This window comes from Theropithecus gelada, chromosome 6 (assembly GCF_003255815.1).
Source record: "Theropithecus gelada isolate Dixy chromosome 6, Tgel_1.0, whole genome shotgun sequence".
Classification (NCBI taxonomy): Eukaryota; Metazoa; Chordata; class Mammalia; order Primates; family Cercopithecidae; genus Theropithecus; species Theropithecus gelada.
The window spans coordinates 169,053,028-169,076,704 of NC_037673.1; the positions used below are offsets into that span (position 1 = coordinate 169,053,028).

General features: G+C 49.3%; 1 protein-coding gene across 5 annotated transcripts in view; it reads left to right on the forward strand.

The window, feature by feature from the left end:
• Positions 1–23,677, forward strand: part of ERGIC1 (endoplasmic reticulum-golgi intermediate compartment 1) — a 121,528-nt gene that overhangs the window by 34,048 nt on the left and 63,803 nt on the right. The window contains exons 1-2 of one of the 5 annotated variants that reach the window (XM_025386954.1): positions 2,137–2,395; positions 23,614–23,675. In XM_025386954.1, the coding sequence (XP_025242739.1) occupies positions 2,298–2,395; positions 23,614–23,675 (160 nt within the window). In that variant the 5' untranslated portion in view covers positions 2,137–2,297. Of the gene's footprint in view, positions 1–2,136; positions 2,396–2,448; positions 2,578–23,613; positions 23,676–23,677 lie in introns of those variants that run through there. The other 4 variants (XM_025386950.1, XM_025386951.1, XM_025386952.1 and 1 more) reach the window with 4 other exon arrangements.

Consider the following 23,677-nt stretch of genomic DNA (forward strand, 5'->3'; position numbering starts at 1 on the left):
TCTCGCTATGTCGCCCAGGCTGGAGTGCAGTGGCCGGATCTCAGCTCACTGCAAGCTCCGCCTCCTGGGTTTACGCCATTCTCCTGCCTCAGCCTCCCGAGTAGCTGGGACTACAGGCGCCCGCCACCTCGCCCGGCTAGTTTTTTGTATTTTTAGTAGAGACGGGGTTTCACTGTGTTAGCCAGGATGGTCTTGATCTCCTGACCTCGTGATCCGCCCGTCTCGGCCTCCCAAAGTGCTAGGATTACAGGCTTGAGCCACCGCGCCCGGCCACAATTTCTTAACAGATCCTTTATTTGAATGAGTATACAGTTGCTTTTTCTTATTTTGTATTGCCGAATCCAATTAAATTTTAATGTAAACGTTCCAAGTGTTTCTGGGATTCGGAACCTCACCTCCATGCTCTAGAGGTCAAGAGAGTTGGTGCAAAGTCCAGAAGGAAAGGCCAGCTGGGGAGGCAGGAGGAGAGCGGAGTGGGGAAGAGAAGTGGAGAGAAGTGGGAGTGGGAGGGAGATGCTCACAGCCCTCAGACAGCAGCCATGACCTGGTGGGGGCCCCTGCCGCTGCCCTAGATTTTCTCTCATCTTGGACCTATGGGGAATGCACCATGCCCCTCTCTGGGGCCTAATTTCCTGTGTCCACTGGTGCCACCTCTTTGCAGAGGCAGCCTTCAGAGGGATTTGTGGGGGAGAAGGAGCTTCTCCTTTGGGGAGAAAATGCTTGTGGTCCTCCATGTACCCTACACCCTGCAACTGTGTCACAGGAGAAGCACTCCCCCATGGGGGCCAGGCACTGTGCTAAGCCTTTTCCCTGTACTAACATGCGAACCCCCTCTGAGCACGCCAGTGAAGTGAGCACTGTTTGACAGCCTGAGAAACAGAAGCACGGGGCAGTGAAGGGAATTCTCCCAGGCCACAGCTAGCAAGTGGCAGAGCTGGGACTTGAACCCAGAAAGGGCAACTCCAGGCTCACCGCCCTGTACTCTCCAGCCTGTTGTCTAGTAGAGGCAAGGGAGGCCCAGGGGTCTTCCCCGATGCTTATCTCATTCTGTAACTCTGCATTCTCAGTGGAGGTTTTCTTGACTCTAGCTCCAGGCAGGCAGAGACTGCCTTTGTTTGGCTCCCATTTTTATCATTAGCAGAGCAGGTGCTAGTGATAGTTGCTGAACGGGTGCTGGATGAATGCATGAACAAATGCATGAACGTGGAAATGAAAGGGGATGCAGATGGAGATGATGCAGATGGAGATGATGCAGATGGAGATGATGCAGATGGAGAGCAGTGGCCATGCAGAATCGTTGCAGACCTTGGCTTCAGGCTGTGGGGGATCCACAAGCCAAGGGTTTGAATTCCAGCTCCAGTGCTTGCCAGCAATGCCACCTTGGGTGACCTTTATCGTGCTACCTGGAAAGTGGGGTTGCTGGCAGCCCCTCCCTCCTGGCATCAGTGACACTGCATGGTTAGGGTGTGATCCCTTTGGGTATAAGCGGGGGTGGTGGACCTCCCAGGTGGGCAGGTCCAGTTTGGATGAAAGGCCAAGGACAATTCACAGGCGAGCACAGGAGTCCTTGCTTAGCCCCAGCAATTCCACAGAACCTGCTGTGAACTGCTGGCTGCTGCCTGTAACTTTTCCCTGTCCCTATTTCCACTCCTTGGAGGCCGCAAGAACAACTGCTGGCTGGCCTTGGCCACTGCCTCAGTGTTCCAGCCTCTGCCGTCATTTGACACCAAGAAGACAGCCAGGCAGGCCTTGGCTCGCTGCAGAGGTTACTCCACCCCCAGTCCTCGCCGCCCCCCAGTCCTCTGGGTCCTGGCTGGGCTAGGCAGGAGGGCACTTACCTCTCCCTTCTCTCTCTACCGTAGCATGAACCAGCAGAGGGGCTCTCAACCCTGGTGCTGGGCAGCGGGTCTAGATTTCTCTCTCCATCTGCAAGTATACCCACAATTTCCCTTCCCTGCTTTCTGGGCGCAGCAGGGCTATTCACAGGAAGCACGGAGGACCTCTCCCTCACAGTGAGCAACTGACCTTTTTTGAGCACCTAGTGAATGCCAAGGGTTCTTTCTACATTCCAATTCGTGATCTCATTCGTTTCTCAAAATCTCCCTAGGAGGGAGACGTAATGCCCCTCCCCATTTTACAGATGAGTAAACTGAGACTCCAAGAGGTTCAGCCCGTTGCCTAGCAGAGGCAGGATTTGAGCCGAAAGCTGGGTTGTCTGTACTCCCCTCCATGCTGCTCTGCAGAAAAGAGAAGCCCTGAGAAAGCTCAGGAATGTAGTGACAGTCGCAGTGCTAGCGATGATGTTAAGCACAGCTCACGTCCACCATGTGCTTGCTACGTGCTGGGAGCTGCCATTCATGCCTTACGTGCATTTCTGCGTTCTTACTTCTGTGAGGTAAGCAGTATTTTAACCCCATTTTACAGATGAAAAACACTGGCGGTTCAGAGAAGAATCTGTCTAAAGTCATGCAGCTAATGCGTGAGACAGTAGAGCCCCTGGCTCTGAAAATCCATGGGGATTGAAATGCCAAGCACACTGGTTCATCCAGACAATGGGATATTGTTCAGGATTGAAAGGTAATGAGCTAGAAAACTGTGAAAAGACATGAAGGAGCCTTAAATGCCTCTTACTGAATGAAAGAAGCCAATCTGAAGAGGTTCTATACTGTATGATTTAAACTCTGTGACGTTCTGGAAAAGGCAAAACTATGGAGACAGTAAAAGATCAGTGGTTTCCAGGGGCTGGGGGGAGGGAGGGATGAATACGCAGACCACAGAGGATTTTTAGGGCAGTGACACTGTGTGTGATACTGCGGTGATTGATACATGTCATTATACATTTGTCTAAACCCAAGGAATGTACAGCACCAAGAGTGACCCCTGATGTAAAGTATGGACTTTGAGAGACAATAATGAGTCAGTGTTCATTCATCAGTCATAACAAATGTCCCCTCGGGTACAGGATGTTGATAGTGAGGGAGGCTGTGCATGTGTGGGGACAGGCAGGATATGGGAAATCGCTATCTTCTGCTCAATTTTGCTATAAACCTAAAACTGCTCTAAAAAAATCTTATGTTTTAAAAGAGGGACAAAAGTTAAACAGGTTCACGATGCACTTGGTGCTTGAGCCACCACAACCCCAGCAGTGATGTGCAGTGGGGTGTGGCTCTGCCTTGTGTGGGGGCTTCCCTGGCTGGCTTAGCGGTGGGCTCATCTTTTCCAGGCCTGCTGTCAGGTGTAGTTTGAAATCCAGTTCAGGAGTGCACCCTGCATGGGGAGCTAGAGGGAGGCAATGGTTGCTGTTGGGTGACTAGCAGAGGTTGAGGGGATGGCAGGCATGCCAGGGCCCTGACAGGGTATAGACAGATCTTCCCCCCTGGGGAGGAGGAAGGAGGAGGTGAGGGGGGTGACAACTGCATTCTTTGGTCCCCATTCCCCAGGACAGTGTGTGCTCAGGGGAGGCTGGCCTCACCCCTGCCAGGGAATTGCAAAATTCAGCCTCAGTTGAATGAGTGTCCTTTGGAAAAGTACATTTTGCTCAGGAGCCAAGTAAAACTGAGGACTCTGCAGCCAGCACACTGAAGTCGCTGGCCATGACTCACACCGAGTGGGATGGGGAGGGCCGAGTTGGGAGGCAAGCCACTGCTCTCTGGTGGGTCCAGGCTCCCTCTGGCGCCAGACCCCTCGGCTGGGCTCAGGTCCCTCAGCTGGGATATTTTGTGTGCCAGAGGCAGCAGCCTCAGATGGCTTTGTCAGGGTTCAGACTCGCCTTGCTGTTTAGAAAAGATGTTGCCTCTAAGAAGTCATGGAGAAAATGAATCACTGTAAAAATCAAATTCTCTTATCCACTTGCATTATTGGTTTAGAGATGGCTTCTCTCCAAGATTAATTTTTGGTAGACTGCAGATCAAAATATTTAGGGGCATCTGGGGGTGTCATGAGAAGAGCCCCAGATGGGACCCTCGTTCTTCCTTGTGACATTAGGCAATTTGGTACAGCTTTCTGGATCAGTTTTTGCCTTTAAGATGCATCTGGACTCATCAAACCCAGAAAGTATGGAGCAAATGTTCCTATTCCCATGTCCTTGGCAGACATTGCTAATCTATCTCCGGGCTCCAGCAGAGTCAGGTCTCAGCCTTAGTTAGCAGCCTGGCAACCACTAGACTTGATCCCTGAGATGAAACCTCTTGACCACACAGGAACTCCATGATCTCGAAGCTCCCTTCTGGCTCTATAACTTTTATGTTTCTCTCTCTTCTTGTTATATTTTTCATTCTACTGACTATTCTGACACAAAAATACTTCATGTTCAAGATTTAAGGCCAAGTTCACTAACTGATAATACTCAGGCCACGTCTGACCCACAGAAGTGTTTTCTTTGCTTTGCATATTATTTTATTTTTAAAATACTTGGCATCATTTTTTAATTGGTGATTTCACCTCATTCCCCAGATTTCTGGTTTCGCTTCTCTGGCTGCCCTGGGACCCCTTGGTTCCAGCCATGTGCCAAGCTGGGAGGCTTTCTATGGACTCCACAGTTTGCCACAGGCCACACCCAGCCCACTTCTCTACTTTCCAGTTCCTGCCTATTCTCAGTAGACATTTTCCCACGTGAAGTATACTTCTGTCCCACGTGTAAGGCCTGGCTGTCTCTCATTTGCTGATGTGAGCTGCTGGGTGACCAGTGCTTGGGTCTGTTAATTGACTTGGGGATGTTGACGTTTCCTGGAATCTCTTTCAGAGGGAAAGGTGTTTCCTCTCTATGAATGATAACTGCCTGATGAATTGGTTTTACATTTTTATTTTCTCATGTGGGCTTTCCTTAAAGCAGGGGCTCAGTTATGCCATGAACTGTTGAAGAAAGCACAGGTTGAGGCAGATGTGGGAAATTTAGCAGGGGCAGCGGGGAACAGAGCCCTTCTCTCCCTCTCGCAGCCGCTCCCTTCCTCCCCGCCTGCCTACCTGGATCTCCTCTGTGGAGCCTCGTTGCCGGTGGGTGGTGAGGAAGCCAAGTGGCTCCCTGAGGGTACTCGCCTGCACAGCTCAGCTGAGCTCTTGGCTCAGGAAAGACCCACAGTCTTCCCTGGCTCAGTGGGCCTTTTGCTGCTTAAAGATGACGCTCCCCACTTAAGCTCACAGTGCCAGCCCCTGGGGAACCCCAAGACGTGTAAGACAACCTCCTGCCCTTGAGGAATTCACAGCTTTGAGGGGAAGACACCAATAGTATTAACGGGGCAGTGTGGGCTGTACTGTTCATTTGTGAATGCAGTCCACTCATGCTCAGTGACATCAATCACAGCATGTGCCCAGTAATAACAGGGAGACCTCAGGGGCTGCAGAGGGCCCCCTGGGGGCACTTCATCCGGCCTGAGGCTGATTGGAGATGGCTTCTCAGAGAAAGGGATGGTGAGCTGAGTTTTCAATTGCCTGAGGCCTCTGACCTCACTGGCCACTCCAGCCATATCCGCCTCCCTGCTGTTCCCTGCTGTTGCAGGAACCTGACACTCCCTGCCTCAAGGCCTTTGCACTTGCTGTCCCTTCTGCCTGGAATGCTGTTCCCTGGCTATCCCTGTGGCTGTTGTCTCATTTAATTCTATCTCCATTTGCATGTTATGATCTCCTTGTCTGATGAGCCCCATCCGAAGGGCCCTGGCATTCCACTATTTCCTTAACCTGTTTTATTTTTCTTCATAACGCTTGTCAGCACTGACATATATGAGTTCCTTCACTGTTGGTCTCTCCCACTAGGAGATAATCTAGGTGAAGGCAGGGAGATTTGTGTCTGACCTCTGATGTGCTCCCAGCACCTAGATCAGTGCGTGGTCCACAGTAAGCACTCGGTGATGCAAAGTACTGTGAGCTGCTGGAGGAGAGGGGGTGATGCAGACAGATGGCACCGCGCTGGAATAGCAGTGGTCTTTGGGGAACAAAGAATGTTGGCGGGCAGTGGGGTGGGAAGGAGGGACAGATAGCAGCCAAAGACAGATCTGCTAAGACAGGCCCTGACTGTGTCTCTCTTTTTATTTATAACCTGCTTATTATAGAAAAACTGACAACACCGAGATATGCCCAAATGAAAGTGATCACCAACCAGCCTCTCAGCCAGGCCGACAAGGAGAACATGCTGACCCCTTTCCTAAGGCACTTTTGCCTGGGATTGTGTGGAGAATCTCATCTTTTCATTTGTGAGCCAGATCTTGCTTTCTAAAGCGCACAGCTGCCTGCCCCTTCAGGTCTCTTCACTGTGCTCCCAGCTCAGTGCAGTAGCCTTGTGTTCAGATGGACGAGGACATGTACTCCTGCTTGGCCATGAGATATAGTAACCTTGGGCCTCAGGGGGCCATGAAGCTTTGCGGGAACTTCCACCCTTTCTCCTCCAGCCTCGTCCCCATGTGTCTGCCTGTACTCAAGGCCTCAGTCTGAGTCACTGTCTCTACACAGTCTTTCCTGAACCTCAGTTTTCTTTTTCTGTAAAAATGGGGATGAAGCCGGGGTTTATACCTGAATGATTTTGAGGATCAGATTTGAGGATCAGATGAGACAATATGAGTTACTACTTGGGTTCATGGGAGGTGCTCAGTAAATATCATTCTCCTTCCCCTCTTAAAATCTTAATCCTGCACTGTGCTTTTACCCCAGGCCTCCCCAGAACTCAGCCTTGACTTATTTCTCAAGGTCCCTGAGAGTGTTGTCAAAAGGTGGTCTCAGGCCAGACTCGGTAGCTCACACCTCTAATCCCAGCACTTTGGGAGGCCAAGGCAGGTGAATCACTTGAGGCCAGGAGTTTGAGACCAGCCTGACCAACATGATGAAACCCTGCCTCTACTAAAAATTCAAAAATTAGCCGGGCATGGTGGCACATGCCTGTAATCCCAGCTACTTGGGAGGCTGAAGCAAGAGAATCGCTTGAGCCCGGGAGGGGGAGGTTGCAGTGAGCCGTGATCGTGCCACTGCACTCCAGCCTTGGCAACAAGAGCAAAACTGTATCTCAGAAAAAAAAAAAAAGAGAGAGAGAAAAACGGTGGTCTCATAGCACAAAGCAAAGCTGAATCAATTGGGCAGGTGGAGGCCAAGGGACACTTGGGTTTTCCCGAAAGGGGCACCTTTCACACGTATCTTGGCACGGCTCCTTCCCCTAAATACTCCCCTCCTAAACTTAAAAACACTGACACCAACAGTTTATGCTTTTTAAATCTCTGTGAAAGGCCGTGCCTGGCGGGGAGCCACGGGCATGAGAATCCAGTCCCCGGAATAGCTCCTGCCGCTCAGCGTTTAAATGCCATCTGTATTTTTATCCGATGATGGGTCACTTTTGAAAAACCCCGCTCATGCTCTGCCCCTCTAAGAATACATTTCCATTTATAGCATCTGCACACAGGATGTTGTTGTATCCCGGTGTGGGGCCAGGAGGCCGTGTCCTATTTCCAGTGAGTTGGAAACACTTGGGGGGCTCTTGCTCCCCGCCCCGGCCCAGCACTCCCTGTGGCCTTGACAAGCGGGAAGCCTGACTCCCGGCCAAGCCCTGGCTGCCTTTCCTCTTCCTGTGCAAGCCTGAGCTCATCTGTCTGTTGCAGGTGGGGGAGGTGAGTGGGGGTGAGGGGCCCCTCTCCAGCCTTGCCCAGCCAGGGCTTCCAGGTGACACAGCACCACATTTCCTCAACTCTGTGGACCCTGCATCCTTCCCTCACTCACCCAGTGCCACGGCCCACTGTCAGCATGGGCCCTGTGTGGCCCAGGAGGGCAGCGATGAGTACAGAGAGCCAAGGCTCCCAGGGCCCAGTGGGGAGCTTTTGGGAGGCCAGGGAGGATCCGTGTTCAGTCTCCAGGAGGAGGCTGGCCGGGGTTCCAGTCCTGACTCTGCTTCTTGCTAGCTGTGTGAGCTTAGGCAAGTGGCTTGGCCTCTCTGAGCCTCAGTTTCTGCATTTGTTGAAGGAACCTCAGGAGTAGTAGGGAAGATTCTGTGAATAGATTAGGCCAAGTGTCTAAGCAGTGCTTGGCCCGTAGGGTAGGAGTCCAGGAAATGCTAGTCCCCTTTCCCGTCCCTCTGTTGGCCTGTGGTAAGTCAGGTGGGTGCGGGCTGAAAGTCTTAGGAAATCTGCTTGAAGTTAGAAATAAACACATGCCTTACACCTTAGGAATTCTAGCTTGCATGGGCGTCTCCAGAACTGTGCTTTTCAGCAAAGCAGGTTCCTGCCCTGCCTGCCTTACCCCATACCAGTTCAGTTCATTCTACAGTGGGGCCCTGGAATCTGCAATTTGTTGTTTTTTTTTTGTTTTTGTTTTTTTTTTTGAGATGGAGTCTCGCTCTGTCCCCCAGGCTGGAGTGCAGTGGCATGATATTGGCTCACTGCAACCACTGCCTCCTGGGTCCAAGCAATTCTCCTGCCTCAGCCTCCCAAGTAGCTGGAATTACAGGCACATGCCACCACACCTGGCACTTTTTTTTGTATTTTTAGTGGAGACGGGGTTTCACCATGTTGGCCAGGCTGGTCTCAAATTCCTGATGTCAGGTGATCTGCCCGCCTCGGCCTCCCAAAGTGCTGGGATTACAGGTGTGAGCCACCTCGCCTGGCCGGAATCTGTAAATGTAACCAGCTTCCCACAGATTCTGAGGCAGTGGTCCTTGGACCACACTTTGAGAAATGTTGCCTTCTTCATCCATTGCACAAGTGTTTCTTTTGAACCTACTCTATGCCAGGCACTTTTCTAGGCCCTGGTGATGTAGACAGATGGGGTTCCAGCTGTCTGGTGACTTATATTCTGATGGAGTCAGGCAGTGAGCAGATACATGTAACTCAATGTCAGGGAGTGATTTTAAGTGCTGTGAAGAAAGAAGAGGGCAGAGGCTTCGCGTGGTGGCTCACGCCTGTAATCCCAACATTGGGAGGCTGAGGCAGGCAGATTGTTTGAGCCCAGAAGCTTGAGACCAGCCAGGGCAACATGGCAAAACCCCGTCTCTACAAAAAATACAAAAATTAGCCAGGTGCAGTGGTGTGCGCTTGTCCTAGCTAGTTGAAAGACCAAGGTGGGAGGATCACCTGAGCCTAGGGAGGTCGAGGCAGCAGTGAGCCTTGGTCGTGCCACTGCACTCCAGCCTGAGCAACAGAGTGAGACCCTGTCTCAAAAAATAAAAAAAATTTAAAAAAAGAGGGCAGAGTAAGCACAGGCTCCCCGGAGGAGATGACATTTGAAAATAGACTTAAGTGAGGGAGCAAGCCGTACAGAGATGCAAGGGCAGAACCTTCCAGGTAGAACGGTAATTCATTCAAGTTCTCCAGCTGATGAATGGCGGAAAGTCAAGGCCTTTCCATACCTCCTCTGCTTTTTCTTTTACATGCTATCTGTAAGGAGTGCTTTTTTAGCTGAAGTAACAGAAAACTGGACTAGAAGAGGTTTAAATAAGAGTTTTTTTGTTTTCATTTTTTTTTTTTCCTCATGTCACCAGAAGACTGGAGGTAGCTTGCTGCTGGTGTTGGCTCAGCATCTCAAGGATGCGGGAGTTTTTATCTCTGCTCTCCGCTGCACTTTTCCCTTATGGTCTCAGAGGAGCTCCCCCAGCTCCAGATGTTATGTCTGCACCCAAGACAGGAAGATGGGGTTGGGGTAGAAGTGTTAGTGCCAGTGATGTGTGACACTTTGATTGATAAAAGCAAATGCACTCTACCCCCAGCAGGCTTCTGCTTCTTATCATCAGTCAGAGCAATGTTATATGGCCACCCCAGGCCACAAAGGAGGCTGGGAAAGTGAAAGTAAGTGGTTAGGGTTAAAGGGAATCAGAATCCAACAAGGTCTACCTATTGCCTATGGATTTTATTGAGACAGAATCTCATCCTGTTGCCCAGGCTGGAGTGCAGTGGTGCAATCATGGCTCACTAAAGCCTCAAACTCCTGTGCTCAAGTGACCCTCCCATCTCAGCCTCCTAAGTAACAGATTACAGTCATGAGCTACCACACCTGACTAATTTTTAAATATTTTGTGGAGATGGGATCTTGCTATGTTGCCCAGGGAACTCCTGAGCTCAAGCGATTCTCCTATCTTGGGACAACAGGCATGAGCCACCACGCCTGGTCACATCCTTTATTTATGGAAGAAACTAGGTCTTTTATTCTGTAGAATGCCCGCATTATGGATTGGGCTTGTTGAATCATGTAACTTGTTGCTGGTATTTTTTGTAAACTGGTGGTTAGATCTGGAACCTTGATTAGACTCAGGGTCAGTTCCCTTGGCAAGAAGTGTTCCTGGGTGCTGCTGTGTGCTTTGTATTATGTCACATTGAGAGGCACAGAACAACTGGCCTTCGTCGCTTGGAGATGCTCAGATGGATCACTGCGTTCAGGCAGGGGCAGCCTGGTCGATCTGGTAGGAAGTTTCCTGTCGTTGCTGGTTGTTGTCTAGATCCAGGACTTCATCAGGGGACGCACAAAGAGGATTTTTCTAATTCTCTTAGTCTTTCTGCATACATTCTTCGCAGTTATTGTATAAAACAGAACTTTGCCCTCATCAACTATTTGGCTATCTAGAAATACATTTTATACCAAGAAAAAACGTCAGAGTAAGTGCGTTCTCTTTATTTACCGATTTTCAGAATAATGAGTTGGTGGTGTAGGATCTTCAAGGTGTCCAACAAACCTCGTTACTTGTTTTTAGGAAGTATCCTTATGAACTCATGGATCATTTAATGTATGGGATGTATTTTAATTATGGCTGTTAAAATGTTTTATTCAGACAGCTTTATTGAGGTATAATTGACTTACAATAAATGTCACGTCTGAAGTGTACAATGTGAAAAATATGACATATGTATACATCCGTGAAACCATTATCACAGCCAAGATAGTGGATATCTACACCACACCCCAAAGCTTGCTCCTCCCTGTCCTTTCCGCTCTCCCTGGGCAGCTGATGATCTGCCGTCACTCTAGATTAGTTGGCATTTTCTAGCATTTTCTATAGACAGAACCATACCATATGTACCCTAGTTCGCCTGCCATTCAGCATCATTATTTTGAGAATCATCCATGTCGTTGCATGTATCAATGCTGCATTGCTTTTTGTTGCTGAGTAATATTCTATTTTATGAATATGCCACACCTTGTTCATCCATCTGTCTGTTGATGGACGTTTGGATTGTTTCTATCTTGTGGCTATTATAAATCAAGCTTCCATGACTTTTCATATACAGTCTTTGTATGGCACATGCTTTCATTTCTCTTGAGCAAAAGCCTAGAGTGGAATGGCTTGATCATATGGTGAATGTATGTTTAAGTTTTAAGAAATTGCTAGGGCCGGGTGTGGTGGCTCACGCATGTAATCCCAGCACTTTGGGAGACTGAGGCGGGTGGATCACTAGGTCAGGAGTTCGAGACTAGCCTGGCCAACATGGCAAAACCCCATCTCTACTAAAAATATAAAATTAGCCGGGCATGGTGGCGCATACCTGTAATCCCAGATACTTGGGAGGCTGAGGCAGGAGAATTGCTTGAACCCAGGAGGCAGAGGTTGCCATGAACCAAAATCACGCCACTGCACTCCAGCCTGGGCGACAAGAGTGAAACTCTGTCTCAAAAAAAAAAAAAAAAAAAAAAAATTTAATGAAGCCTAATTTATCATTTTTCTTTTATGAATTGAGCTTTTTGGTATCTCATCTAAAAAAGAAAAATCTTTGCCTAACCTAAACTTACAAAGATTTTCCCTTATGATTTCCTCTAGAAGGTTTATAGTAAGTCTGACATCAGATCCAATTTTGTTCTTTTTCACAGTTGCTTTGGCTATTCTAAGTTCTTTGTATTTCCATATGAGTCTTAGAACCAGCTTGTCAATTTCTACAAAAATACCTGCTGGGATTTTGATTGGAATTGAGTTGATCTATGGATAAATTTGGGAAGAAATGCCATCTTTACAATGTTGAATCTTCTGACCCACTAATGTCTATATTTCCACATTTACTTTTGCTTTCATGTCTTTAATTTCCCTCAGCAGTATTTTCAGTATATGGGTCTTGTACTTTTTTCTCAAAGTTTTATATATATATATATATATTTTTTTTTTTTTTTTTTTTTTTTTTTTTTTTTGAGACAGAGTTTTGCTCTTGTTGCCCAGGCTGGAGTACAATGGCATGATCTTGGCTCACTGCAACCTCCACCTCCTGGGTTCAAGCGATTCTCCTGCCTCAGCCTCCCGAGTAGCTGGGATTACAGACATGTGCCACAATGCCCAGCTAATTTTGTATTTTTAGTATAGACAGGGTTTCTCCATGTTGGTCAGGCTGGTCTCGAACTCCTGACCTCGTGATCCGCCCACCTGAGCCTCCCAAAGTGATGGGATTATAGGTGTGAGCCACCGCACCCAGCCATATTTAATATTTTTATACATCTCCTAAGAATAATAGAAGTAACCATTCATATAAACTTTTGGTTTCTCCTTCTATTGCTTCCTTTTGAAGATATAAGCAAGACCGTACATTCATTTTTATCACTCCACCCCACCCCCCTGTCACAGGGACACACACATAAAATGTAACAGAATGCAGCATTCTGCCCTAGCCTTTTCCTCTTACTGTATCCTGGAGATTCCCCACGACAGTGTCACTCTCCCATATAGCTGTATCACCCTCTGCCTTATGGGCGATCTGTAGTGTCCCCTTTGGCTGGATGTTTGGATGGTCTCCAGTCATTTGCTGTTACAGCTGGTGCTGTGGCGAATAGCCTTGTGCGGACGTCATTTTATATTTTCACCTGGAGTTCACTGAGTGCTGTTAATGGGCCAGGCCCTGCATGACCCACAGGAGATTCAAGGACACATCTGACCCAGCCCAGCAAGGGTGGAAGATCCTGCAGCCACCCTGGGGCTGGGCCAGGTATAGTCCCCAGAGCCTGTGGAGATCGGGGAGCTGCCTTGGGATGGAGAGTGTGGTTGGTCTGGCTTTCTGGAAGCCAAGCTGTCAGATTTACTCCTCTTCCTCTTTGTCCAGACTTGGTCTTTGTGGGAAGGAGAGGAGGGGAAAGGCCAAGACTTTGTGGTCAGAGAGGGTTATCACAGATGGGAGAGGTCACATGTGGAGATGATTGGGGTAGAAGTGGAGGCTGCTGGGGCTGGGAGGCCATGCCGTGGGCACCAAGGTCTGGGGAGAGAGCTGCAGGGAGAAAACCTTATATGTGTTGGTGACATCAGCATATGTGCTCTGTATACCAGGAGTCGTCACCTAGATCTCTCATAAATCCAGGCCTTCGCTCCTTCACCTGCCAGCCTGTCTCCCTCTTCCAGGCAGGCATGTGGCCCAGGGGTGAGAAGCAGCGTTCTACTGCCCGACTGTGCCAGTTCAAGTCTTGGCCCTGCCTCTTGGGCAAGTAAAACAGAAAGAATGCTACTGTCTGCCACACAGGGTTATGACAGTGATCTGAGGTACTGAACGCAAAGTGTAAGCCCGAGGCCTTGTGCACAGTAAGCCCTCGCGATGGGGATAGCAGCAGTCATAGCTGTGATTGTTGTTATTATTATTATTATTGTTATTATTATTCCTCCCTCAAAGCTTCTCCATCTGGGCTAGAGACAGAGCTGGACCTTTTTTCCTTTGGACAGAGGGAGAAAGTGATATGAACTCATCTTAGTAGTATGAATGTCAAGGTCAGGATTTGAGGGGGGCGATGAGAATGATTCTAGGGCACCCTCCCGCCTGCCTCCACTTGGCTGTGGTGTGTTCATTTGCCTGCGTGCCCCCCAATACACATACATGCATGCACACACATCTGCAGGCACACACCTATACTAGTAGAGCCCCCGGCCAGGGGTTCCCAGTAAGGTGGAGGGAATGAGTAGGTGGCCAAACGAGTGAGTTTTTCGCCTCCCTGGCACTCGGCACCGAGGACTCCGACAGGCTGGTGTCCAGGGCTGACGAGCCAGAGTTTCAACTGAAAGCCTTGATGGCTATTTTTGGGACAAATGACCCACCACTTCCAATGACTTGCTCCTAAATGGCATCTAATTTCATTAAGCCTTGGAAACAGTGACATCACAAGTGCCTGCCCGTTAGCCGCCCACATATGGCGAACCACAGAGTGATCCGAGATTCGTCTGCAAGAACAGGGGAGAACTAAGGTCCCAAGCAGCAAAAGTTAAAATAGCAAAGCTGAGGCATTCTGCTATGAAAAGAAATTACAGATGAAATCCATTAGTCAGACATTTCCAGCGGCAGTTTCCTTGCTTGGGAGCAGGGGAAGACGTGTTTATTTGGGGTTGGGCTCCGCAGCCATTTCTCACTCTGTAGGCTAGATGTGGCCCGGAAAGTGGATTTCTGTTAAGGAAATCCTATGTTCTCATTGACTTTTAGCACTGACCCTCCCATACATTCTCATGGAACTTGCTGTATCCTAAGGCGCGAGGAAGCTAGAGACATGGATTTGGCACCTTTTTGATTAACATAGTGACACTTGTACTTACCACCCCATTATAGTAAGTCACAAAGTAAATTCAGATGGACTTCATCTTTTCCTTGTGGGTTCCTTTGCGTTGTTTTTTTCCCAAGTGAGCGCTGCCTTCTCAGGCACAGAGCAAAAAGGGAGAGGGAAACACTGCCTAACTCCAGATTGCTGGTCTCCATGGAAGCCATTAAGGCCATGGCCGTGACATCACCCATTGGGGGCAGGAGCAGCTGGAGGCCCCTCAGAGAGAGCGTGGGATCAATGGGAAAATGTGTTTCCGTATGGAAGGTTTTATTCCACACACAACAGAGCTTCCCAACCTCAACCCTATTGACACTTGGGGCTGGTCATTCTTTGTTGTGGGGGGACCTTCTTGTGTGCCACAGAATGTTTAGCAGCACCCCTGGCCTCTACCCATGAGATGCCAGTAGCACCCCCATACCCAGCGATGGTCCAAAAGACAAATGTCCCCTGAGAGGCAAAACCTCTCCTGACATAAGCACTATCAAGGATTGATTGGAAAGCTTTTTATTGGCTTGTTTTTATTTATTTACTTTGTTATTTATTTATTTATATATCGGAGGCAGAGTCTTGCTCTATCTCCCAGGCTGGAGTACTGCAGTGCCGCGATTTTGGCTCACTGCAACCTCCACCTCCCAGATTCAAACAATTTTCCTGCCTCACCCTCCCCAGTAGCTGGGATTACAGGCACCTGCCACCATGCCCGGCTAATTTTTGTATTTTTAGTAGAGACAGGGTTTTGGCATGTTGGCCAGGATGGTCTCGATCTCCTGATCTCAGGTAATCTGCCCGCCCTGGGGCTTGTTTTTATTTTTAAAAATTATTATTTTATTTCCTTATTCTTGAGACAGGGTCTTACTCTGTCACCCAGGCTGGAGTGCAGAGGCATGATCTCAGCTCACTGCAGCCTCGACCTCCCTGGGCTCAAGCATTCCTCCCACCTCAGCCTCCCAAGTAGCTGGGACTACAGGTGACCACCACCACACCCAAAGAATTTTTGTATTTTTTTGTAGAGACAGGGTTTCACCATGTTGCCAGGCTGATCTCAAACTCCTGACCTCAAGTGATCCACCCACTTCAGCCTCTCAGAGTGGGATGACGGTGTGAGAACCGCACCTGGCTTTGTTTTTGTTTTTGATACTCTGAGTTTAATTGTACGTTCAACTGAGCAAGGCACACCTCTTCTTGAGGCTTTGGTTTTCTCTTCTGTAAAGTGAACGGGTTGGACACAGTGATCTCAGAGTCCCTGCGAGAGCTGACCATGAGGAGCATTGAGGGCAGGGGGCCCTATGGGGTCTCTGGGTCCTGTCGCAGCAGGGATAATCCACGTGCCCAGCTAACCCCAGTTCCCACTCCCATTCCCTTGACCCCTGGCATCCAGGTTAGTTTTTCTTAAGTCCAGTTGGTTCCTCCCTTGCTTTAATTTTGACCCATTTTCCTTTTTAAAAAGCAAAAATGTGGCTCGATACGGTGACTCACACCTGTAATCCCAGCGCTTTGGGAGGCCGAGACAGGCAGATCACCTGAGGTTGGAAGTTTGAGACCAGCCTGACCAACATGGAGAAACCTTCATCTCTACTAAAAATACAAAATTAGCCAGGCGTGGTGGCACGTGCCTATAATCCCAGCTACTCGGGAGGCTGAGGCAGGAGAATCGCTTGAACCCGGGAGGCGGAAGTTGCCGTGAGCTAAGATCACGCCATTGCACTCCAGCCTGGGCAATAAGAGCGAAACTCCGTCTCAAAAAAAGAAAAAAAGAAAAGCAAAACTGTCTAAGTATCCACAAAAGTAGAGAAAACAGTACAGGGACCACTGTGTACTCATCGCCCAGCTTCACCACTGCCCATCTTATCTTAGTCTCATGTTTAAGGCCAACCAGTGGGCCTTATGCTTGTACAGATCCCTTCATGGACTCAGTTCCCCAAGGGCCTAGGCTGGGCAGAGAGGAGGGCAGGAGAGGAAAGATCTGGGACCTGCCCTTGAGAACTCATACTCCGGTGGCCAGGGAGGGCTGGGAGGGAGTGTTTCTTAAATAGTAAGTGTTTATTATCGTCCATCCTTTAGCTTTCTGTGTTTGAGGCTAAGCAGTCCAATTCTTTTTCTTCCAAATATTTTCCACCCAAATGGGCCTGATTTGTCCCCACACTGACCAGGACCATAAAGTAGATCCAGATTCAGATCTCTGCCATGGCACTTCATAGGTGTGTGAGCCTAGCCAAGTCTCCAACCTCTCTGAGCCTCATCTGTAAAATGGAGCAATAATCCCTCATTTGCAAGTCAGTCAAGACAATTAGATGTGAACATGCTGGTCAAAGGCCTCTGTGACCCTAGTACATAGTAGGTTTGCTGTAAGCATCCCTTTCCCTCCTCCATTCTCTTCACCCTTTCCTCCACATTCTCTTGACGGAGAGCTGGCCACAACTGGTCACATCACCGCGGCGAGGGACTGACTAATGTCAGTCAGGGAGGACGGCTCACTTCCTGGTCTGTCACATGCCTGGGGTTCTCACCAGCCTCCTGATAACCCATTTTCTTAGTGAGATTCATGCTGACTCACTTGGCTTGTGGTCAGTTCTGAAACCAGGCTCTTTTTGAGCTCTCCCTTTACCCCACCACTGCTGCTTAGCGTGGCTCTGTGGCGTGGGAATGGAGTCAGCATCACAGTACGTAGTGTGGCCAGTCCCAAGGAGCCAGGAGCTTTGCTAGATTGGCAGCTTCATGGGGTGGTGTCTGCCTTGATCACTTTCATTTCCCCACTCTCTAGAACACTGCCTGATATACTAGGTGCTTAGCACATGGCTGGTGAATGAATTAATGAATTTCGAACTGGTCCCTGTCTTCCAGGTGACTCTCATCTGCTCTGGGGCAGCATCTTTGGAAAAGCAGATGAACAAAACCTTGAGACCTTCATCTAATTTACCAAAAAGTGCGCTCTAAACTGGTGATTCCCAGAGTACAGGCAGTGGAAGGACCATGCCCTGTGTACTCAGACTTGGGTTTGAATCCTAGCTCTGTCACTCACTGGCTTGGTGACTGTGAGCTTCTGTTTTCTCCCTGGAAAAATGAGATATGAGTATTTTCCAGGGTTTTTTTGAGAAATAAATGCAAATATGTTTGTCAAAGTGCCCAGCATAGAATGGAGTGATTATGGTTAAGCATCATTTACTCTTTCCTTTGATTGCCTTCTGTAGTTTTGGTCCAAATCTCACCTCCCTCTTAGAGCTTCATCACCACCCAGCCTGCCTCCCTGCCCCTGTCCCCATGCCCAGCAGAGACTTACTCTGCCTGATACCTAGGAGTCAGCAATCATTTGTTAAACCAGTACCTCAAATTCAGATGCCTACAAGGACCACCCATGTGTGAAGACAACAGGCTAAGTGGGATGGTGATGATGAGGATGATGATGGTTACTATTAGAGATGGTGGTCTCACTCTGTTGCTCAGGCTGGAGTACAGTGGAATGGTCATAGCTCACTGTAGCCTCAATCTCCTGATCTCAAGTGATCCTCCTACCTCAGCCTCCCGAGTAACCGGGATTAAAGGCATGCTCTAAGTGTGAATAAGTGGCATCTCTGTCTTTGATGTTTTTCTAAATTTCCATTTGAAATACTTTTTTAGCTTTTTGTTCTGAAATAATTTCAGACTTTTCCCCCAAACTGCAAAAATAGTACAGAGTTCCTGTATGCCCTTTACCCAAGCGTCCCCAAATGTTAACATCTTACATAATCATAATGCCATGATCAAGAGCAGGAAAATCCATTAGACAGTGCCACCGGCCAGTCTGCAGTTCGTACTCAACTTTCTTCAGGTGTCCCACTGATCGCCTTTTTCTGATCCAGGATCTCATCAGATTTAGTTGTCATGTCTCTTTAGTCTCCTTCCATCTGTGACAGTTCCCCCAGCTTTTCTTGTGCTTTCTGACCTGAATGCTCTTGACAAGTGCCAGCCAGTTTTTGTTTTGTTTTGTTTTGTAGACTGCCCTTCACTTTGGATTTGTTTGATGTTTTCTCATTATTAGATTGAAGCGGTACCTTTTAGGCAGGATCCCCCCAGAAGTGGTGCTGTGCCCTCCTCAGTGTGGCATATCAGGAGGCACGGGGTGCTGATGTGTCTCCATGCTTCCGGTGTCCACTGTCTTCACCTGGTTAAGATGATGCCTGGGCCAGGCACAGTGGCTCATGCTTGTAATCCTAATACTTTGGGAGGCCGAGGCGGGCAGATCGCTTGGGCCCTGTAGTTGAAGACCAGCCTGGGCAACATTGCAAAACCGCATCTCTCCAAAAAAATAAAAAAATTAGCCAGGCATTGTGGCGCGTCCCTGTAGTCCCAGCTACTCGGGAGGCTGAGGTGGGAGGATCGCCTGAGCCTTGGGAGATTGAAGCTGCAGTGTGTCATCACGTCACTACATTCCAGCCTAGGCGACAGTGAGACTCTGTCCCTCCAGCCCCCACCAAAAAGATGATGTCTGCCGAGTTTCTCTCCTGCACAGTCACTCTTTCCATTTTGTAATTAATAAGCATTTTCTGGGGAAGTGCTTTGAAGGTATGTCAATATCCTATTCTTTATCAAACTTTTGATTTGTTCATTTCTTTATTTCTATCTATGTAGATTCCTGCCTTTCTGTTTTATCCAATGGCTTATAATCTGTGATGATTGTTATTTATTTTGATGCTCACATTGTCTATTCTTTGGCCAGTGGGAACCCCCTCGAGCTTTTTTTTTTTTTTTTTTTTTTTAAAGACAGGGCCTCACCCTGTAGCCCAGGCTGGAGTGCAGTGCTCACCATAGCATTAAACTCCTAGATTCAAGTGGTCCTCCCACCTCAGCCTCTTGACAAGCTAGGACTAGAGGCGCCACCACCACGCCCAACTTTTGTTGTTGTTGTCTTTGTTGTTGTTGTTGTTTGTAGAGATGAGGTCTTGTTATGTTGCCCAGGCTTTTCTTGAACTCCTGCCCTCAAGCGATCCCCCTGCCTGGGCCTCCCAAACTGCTGGAATTACAAGCATGAGCCATTGACTGTGTCTGGCCTCTTGTTGTCCTTTTGACATGTCCTTTTCATTCTTTGAACACTTTCTTGGTTTCTGACATAAGAAGGTGCTCCAGGCCCATCTTGTATTTTTCCTGCCCAGCCTAGAATCAGCCATTCCAGGGAGCTCTGACTCCTTTAAGTAGAGAATAGTGATTAGAAGCCAAGATTTGGGTGCTCGTTACACTCACTGCTATTGGGCTGTTGCTGTTGCTGGATCTTCTCTATGGAAAGAGCGAGGAAATGTATGTATATATGATATGTATATATGCATGTGCATATTTCAGTGTTTGGGTATGTTGAAAATGATTAATTCATACTGATATTTCCATTACCACTCTAATACCATGTTTTCACCCCCCTTGCCTGACAGTGAGGCACCTGGCCCCACTATCCTTGTACACGTACATGTTTGACCAGTCTCTCTGTATGCAACAATCTCCTATCTCTTCCTCACCTGACTGAGCTTAGACACCCTGCCACGAGCCACCGCTGCCTCCTCACCCAGAGCAGCCTCTGACTTCCAGTTTTGAAACAATGGTTCTTATATTTTTAATTTTTAAATTTTTATTATTTTATGTTTTGAGATAGAGTCTCACTCTGTCACCCAGGCTGGAGTACAGTGGCACCATCTCAGCTCACTGCAGCCTCAACCTCCCAGGCTCAAGTGATCCTCCCACCTCAGCCTCCCGACTAGCTGGGACTACAGGCGCACACCAGCATGCCCAGCTAATTTTGTTCATTTTTTTGTGGAGATGGGGTCTCTCTATGCTGCCCAGGCTGGTCTCAAACTCTTATTCTCAAGCAGTCTTCCCACCTCAGCCTCCCAAAGTGCTGGGATCACAGGCGTGAGCCACTGTGCACAGCAGTTTCTGTATTTTTTTAATCGCGAGGCCCAGTTTCTGCTTGTCGGCCCCTGATGGTGACCTGGACAAAAGCTGGTTGTTAGCCACTTGGGGTATCAAGCCCCAGGGCACTGCTATCAATTCAGCTTTAATCTGTACGGGAACTTTTAGATCCCCTGTGTACCCCCTCATTTAATACTCAGAGAAGCTGAGGCCCAGCAAGGGCCAGGGATTTTCTGCAGGTCCAAGACCAAGTTGGGGTGGAGTGAGGACGAGAACCCTCCCGCTGCAGCCCTTCCCCGCTGCCTGGCTACCTGCTACTCGTTTCTCCAGTCTTCTTAGGAGAACCCACGTGCCCTCCCCACTGGCCCAGGCTGGCCTTCCTGTGACACGAAGCGGACCATATCCTTCTCTAGCTCTGCAGGGCCTCTCTGCTCAAATGGTCACCGCCTAGGCCCCGGGCCTCATGTCATCTGCAGACCACGTGTCATTTGTCCTATAGAATGTGGGCCCACCATTTGAGAATGGTGAACTTCCACGTCAAATTCCATTATTTTTGGCTTCTCTTGGAAAATCAGAAGATCTGTCCTCCTAGTCTGCATGTCTGCAGGGCAGGCGTCAGCGGGGTCTCAGTGACGGCCACCCGCTGGTTTGTTTTCTCTCCATTCCCTCTCCCCACCCCCACCTCCCAAATTTGCTGACCTCTCATAGTCTCCCACAGTAGACTGCCCACCAGCTCCCATCGACACTTGGTGTGAGACTCCCCAGCCACGGCCTGGCCCTCAGGACCCTCTCCTCCAGCCCCGCCCCAGCTTTCCATCCTCCTCTCCCTCCACGCCAGGCCGTGCCCCATGCAGGAGAGAGGACGGTGCCCAGCTTCCTGGGTTCGGTCCTACTGTGTCTTGGCTTCTGCTCCTCTCCTTGCCTAGGCTGCTCTTTCCCTCCACCCACCTCCTCCTCCTGCTCTGTGCACACATCACCCCCTGTAGGAAGCTTCACCGAGGACCCCAGGCCAAGTCAGGTACCCCCTCCTGAGTTAATCCACCACCTCATGATGAGGATGCCACTACCTTCTCTTTCTGTTTCTTTGCCTCTACTGCTAAACTACAAACTCACTGGGCCAAGGGTTGATTTTTATCTCCTTGCGTGAGGGCCTAAAAGAGGGGGTGAGTAGTAGGCGCTGTGTAAATGTTAGTCAAACAAGCGTTAATAATAATAATAACCACAAATATCCACATGGCATTTCTGGGTGCCAGGCTCCGCCTCAGTACTTTATATGTGCTCAGTCATCCGAGCCTCACCGCCATGCTGTGAGATAGTTACTGTTGTTGCCCCCACTTTATAGACAAAGAAACTGAGGCACAGAGAGTTTGAGTGACAGACCCAGAGTGGCACAGTAGTGGTCATGGTTGAGCCCAGGCACCTGATTCCACAGCACGTACTCTTACCTCTCACACAACTCTCTGTGTTAAAGTGGCCCACACTTTCTGACTAAGGGATGTGAGTAAGTATGGACAGGTGAGTTGCAGAGACCCCTGACCTCCTGACCACACCCCAGCCCCAGCTTCTGGTACCCTCAGGGGCCTGAGCACAGGTGACTGGGAGCTAAGCAGGCAGCAGAGAAAGTGGTACCTTTTAACTTGGCAGCCCACAGGAATTTTTCTCCCCTGAGGTCTTAGGAAACTGAGTTTGTTTCACGTGTAATTAGGGTGAGCACACTGATTCAAGCATCAGCCCTTACGCAAGGTTTCCAAGGCATTGCGTCGGGTTTAGCCAGGCACACTCTTGTTTCCTAATCACCAAAGAGGAACCACGAACCAGCCTGTCACCCGCGAGGGCTGGAGCCCCTGGCCTCTCCAGCAAGTCAAGTTCTGTCTGAGAGCTGAGAATGCCGTGTGGACTGAGGAGGGCTCCGTCGATCAAACTCTGCTGTGGGAGAACTGACTGCCGCACAGGTTCAAGTGAAGGAAAGGAAGCCAAGTGCGTGGGGAGCCTCCCCTGCGAGCTCTCTGCGTCACATCCTTTACAGACACTTCTTTCCCTCACCCTGTCCGTGGCCTCGCAGGGTCTAGTGGTAATGGTCCCATAAATACAAAGGCTCAGAGAGGTGAAGTCGTTTGCTGAAGGTCACACGGTGAACAAGAGGACCAGCCGAGATTTGAACCAGGGTAGTCTGAGTCCAGGGTCTTAACTCTTAAATAGCTGCTGTTAAAGCAGAGCCAGAATTAAACCCGTGTCTGTCTGATTCCAAAACCCTGAATTCTCCCACTACACCACACGATTTCCCTGAGCTCTGGTGGGATCCACAGGAAAGAAAGATATCTGTCTGCTTCTGGGAGGGACAGAAACCACACAAGACAGGAACCAGAGCCATCACGAGCTGATGCTGAGCCTGTGGGCTCCTGGCAGGACTTTCTGTTAACCTCATGCCTTAGCATTCTTAAGAAAAATCTCCATGAGGCAGACAGCAGGAGCTAGGGGGGCGCAGCAGGAGTGGAAACAGGAGGAGGCAGGAAAAGGAAGAGGGGGAGGAGAGGTGACGTGGAGCAAGAATGCAGCATCGTCACATAACTCGAGCAGGGCTGTGCGTTTCCCTGCTTCCTCTAGCGTCAGAGTCACCCCCGACTCGGGGGTTCCATTCACTCCTTAATTATCCAGTGGCTACTATGCACCAGGCCCATGCTAGGGTTTGGGAACGTGGCAGGGGACAAAACCTAACGAGGCCCCTGCCCTTGCGGAAGTCACACTCTGATGGAAGAGCCACCGATGAGTGGGAGGGTCATCTGGTGGCTCACGCCTGTAATCCCAGCACTTTGGGAGGCCAAGGTGGGCAGATTGCTTGAGCTCAGGAGTTTGAGACCAGCCTGGGCAACATGGCAAAACCCCGTCTCTACCAAAAATACAAAAATTCGCCAGGCATGGTGGCGCATGCCCGTAGTCCCAGCTACTCGGGAGGCTGAGACATGAGACTCACTTGAACCCAGGAGGCAGAGGTTGCAGTGAACCAAGATTGCACAACTGCATTCCATCCTCGGTGACAGAGCGAGACCCTGTTAAAAAAACAAAATGTTACGAAGTAGAGATGACAAGGGGACGTGATCTAAGGGTGTTGCAGGGAGCAGGGATTCCATCAGAGAGGCCTCCCACCAGGCATCTTGGAGAAAGTGTCCTGAAAGAGCAGAAAAACTGTGGGAAGAACCATGGTTTGCTGAACCATGTGGCACATGAGCCAGCACCACTGCCTGCTGCCTTGAGACCCACCCTTTGTGCCCACCTCACTCCTGTTCCATTTGCTCTCCGCAGGTTTGACATCTACAGGAAGGTGCCCAAGGACCTTACGCAGCCAACGTACACCGGGGCCATTAGT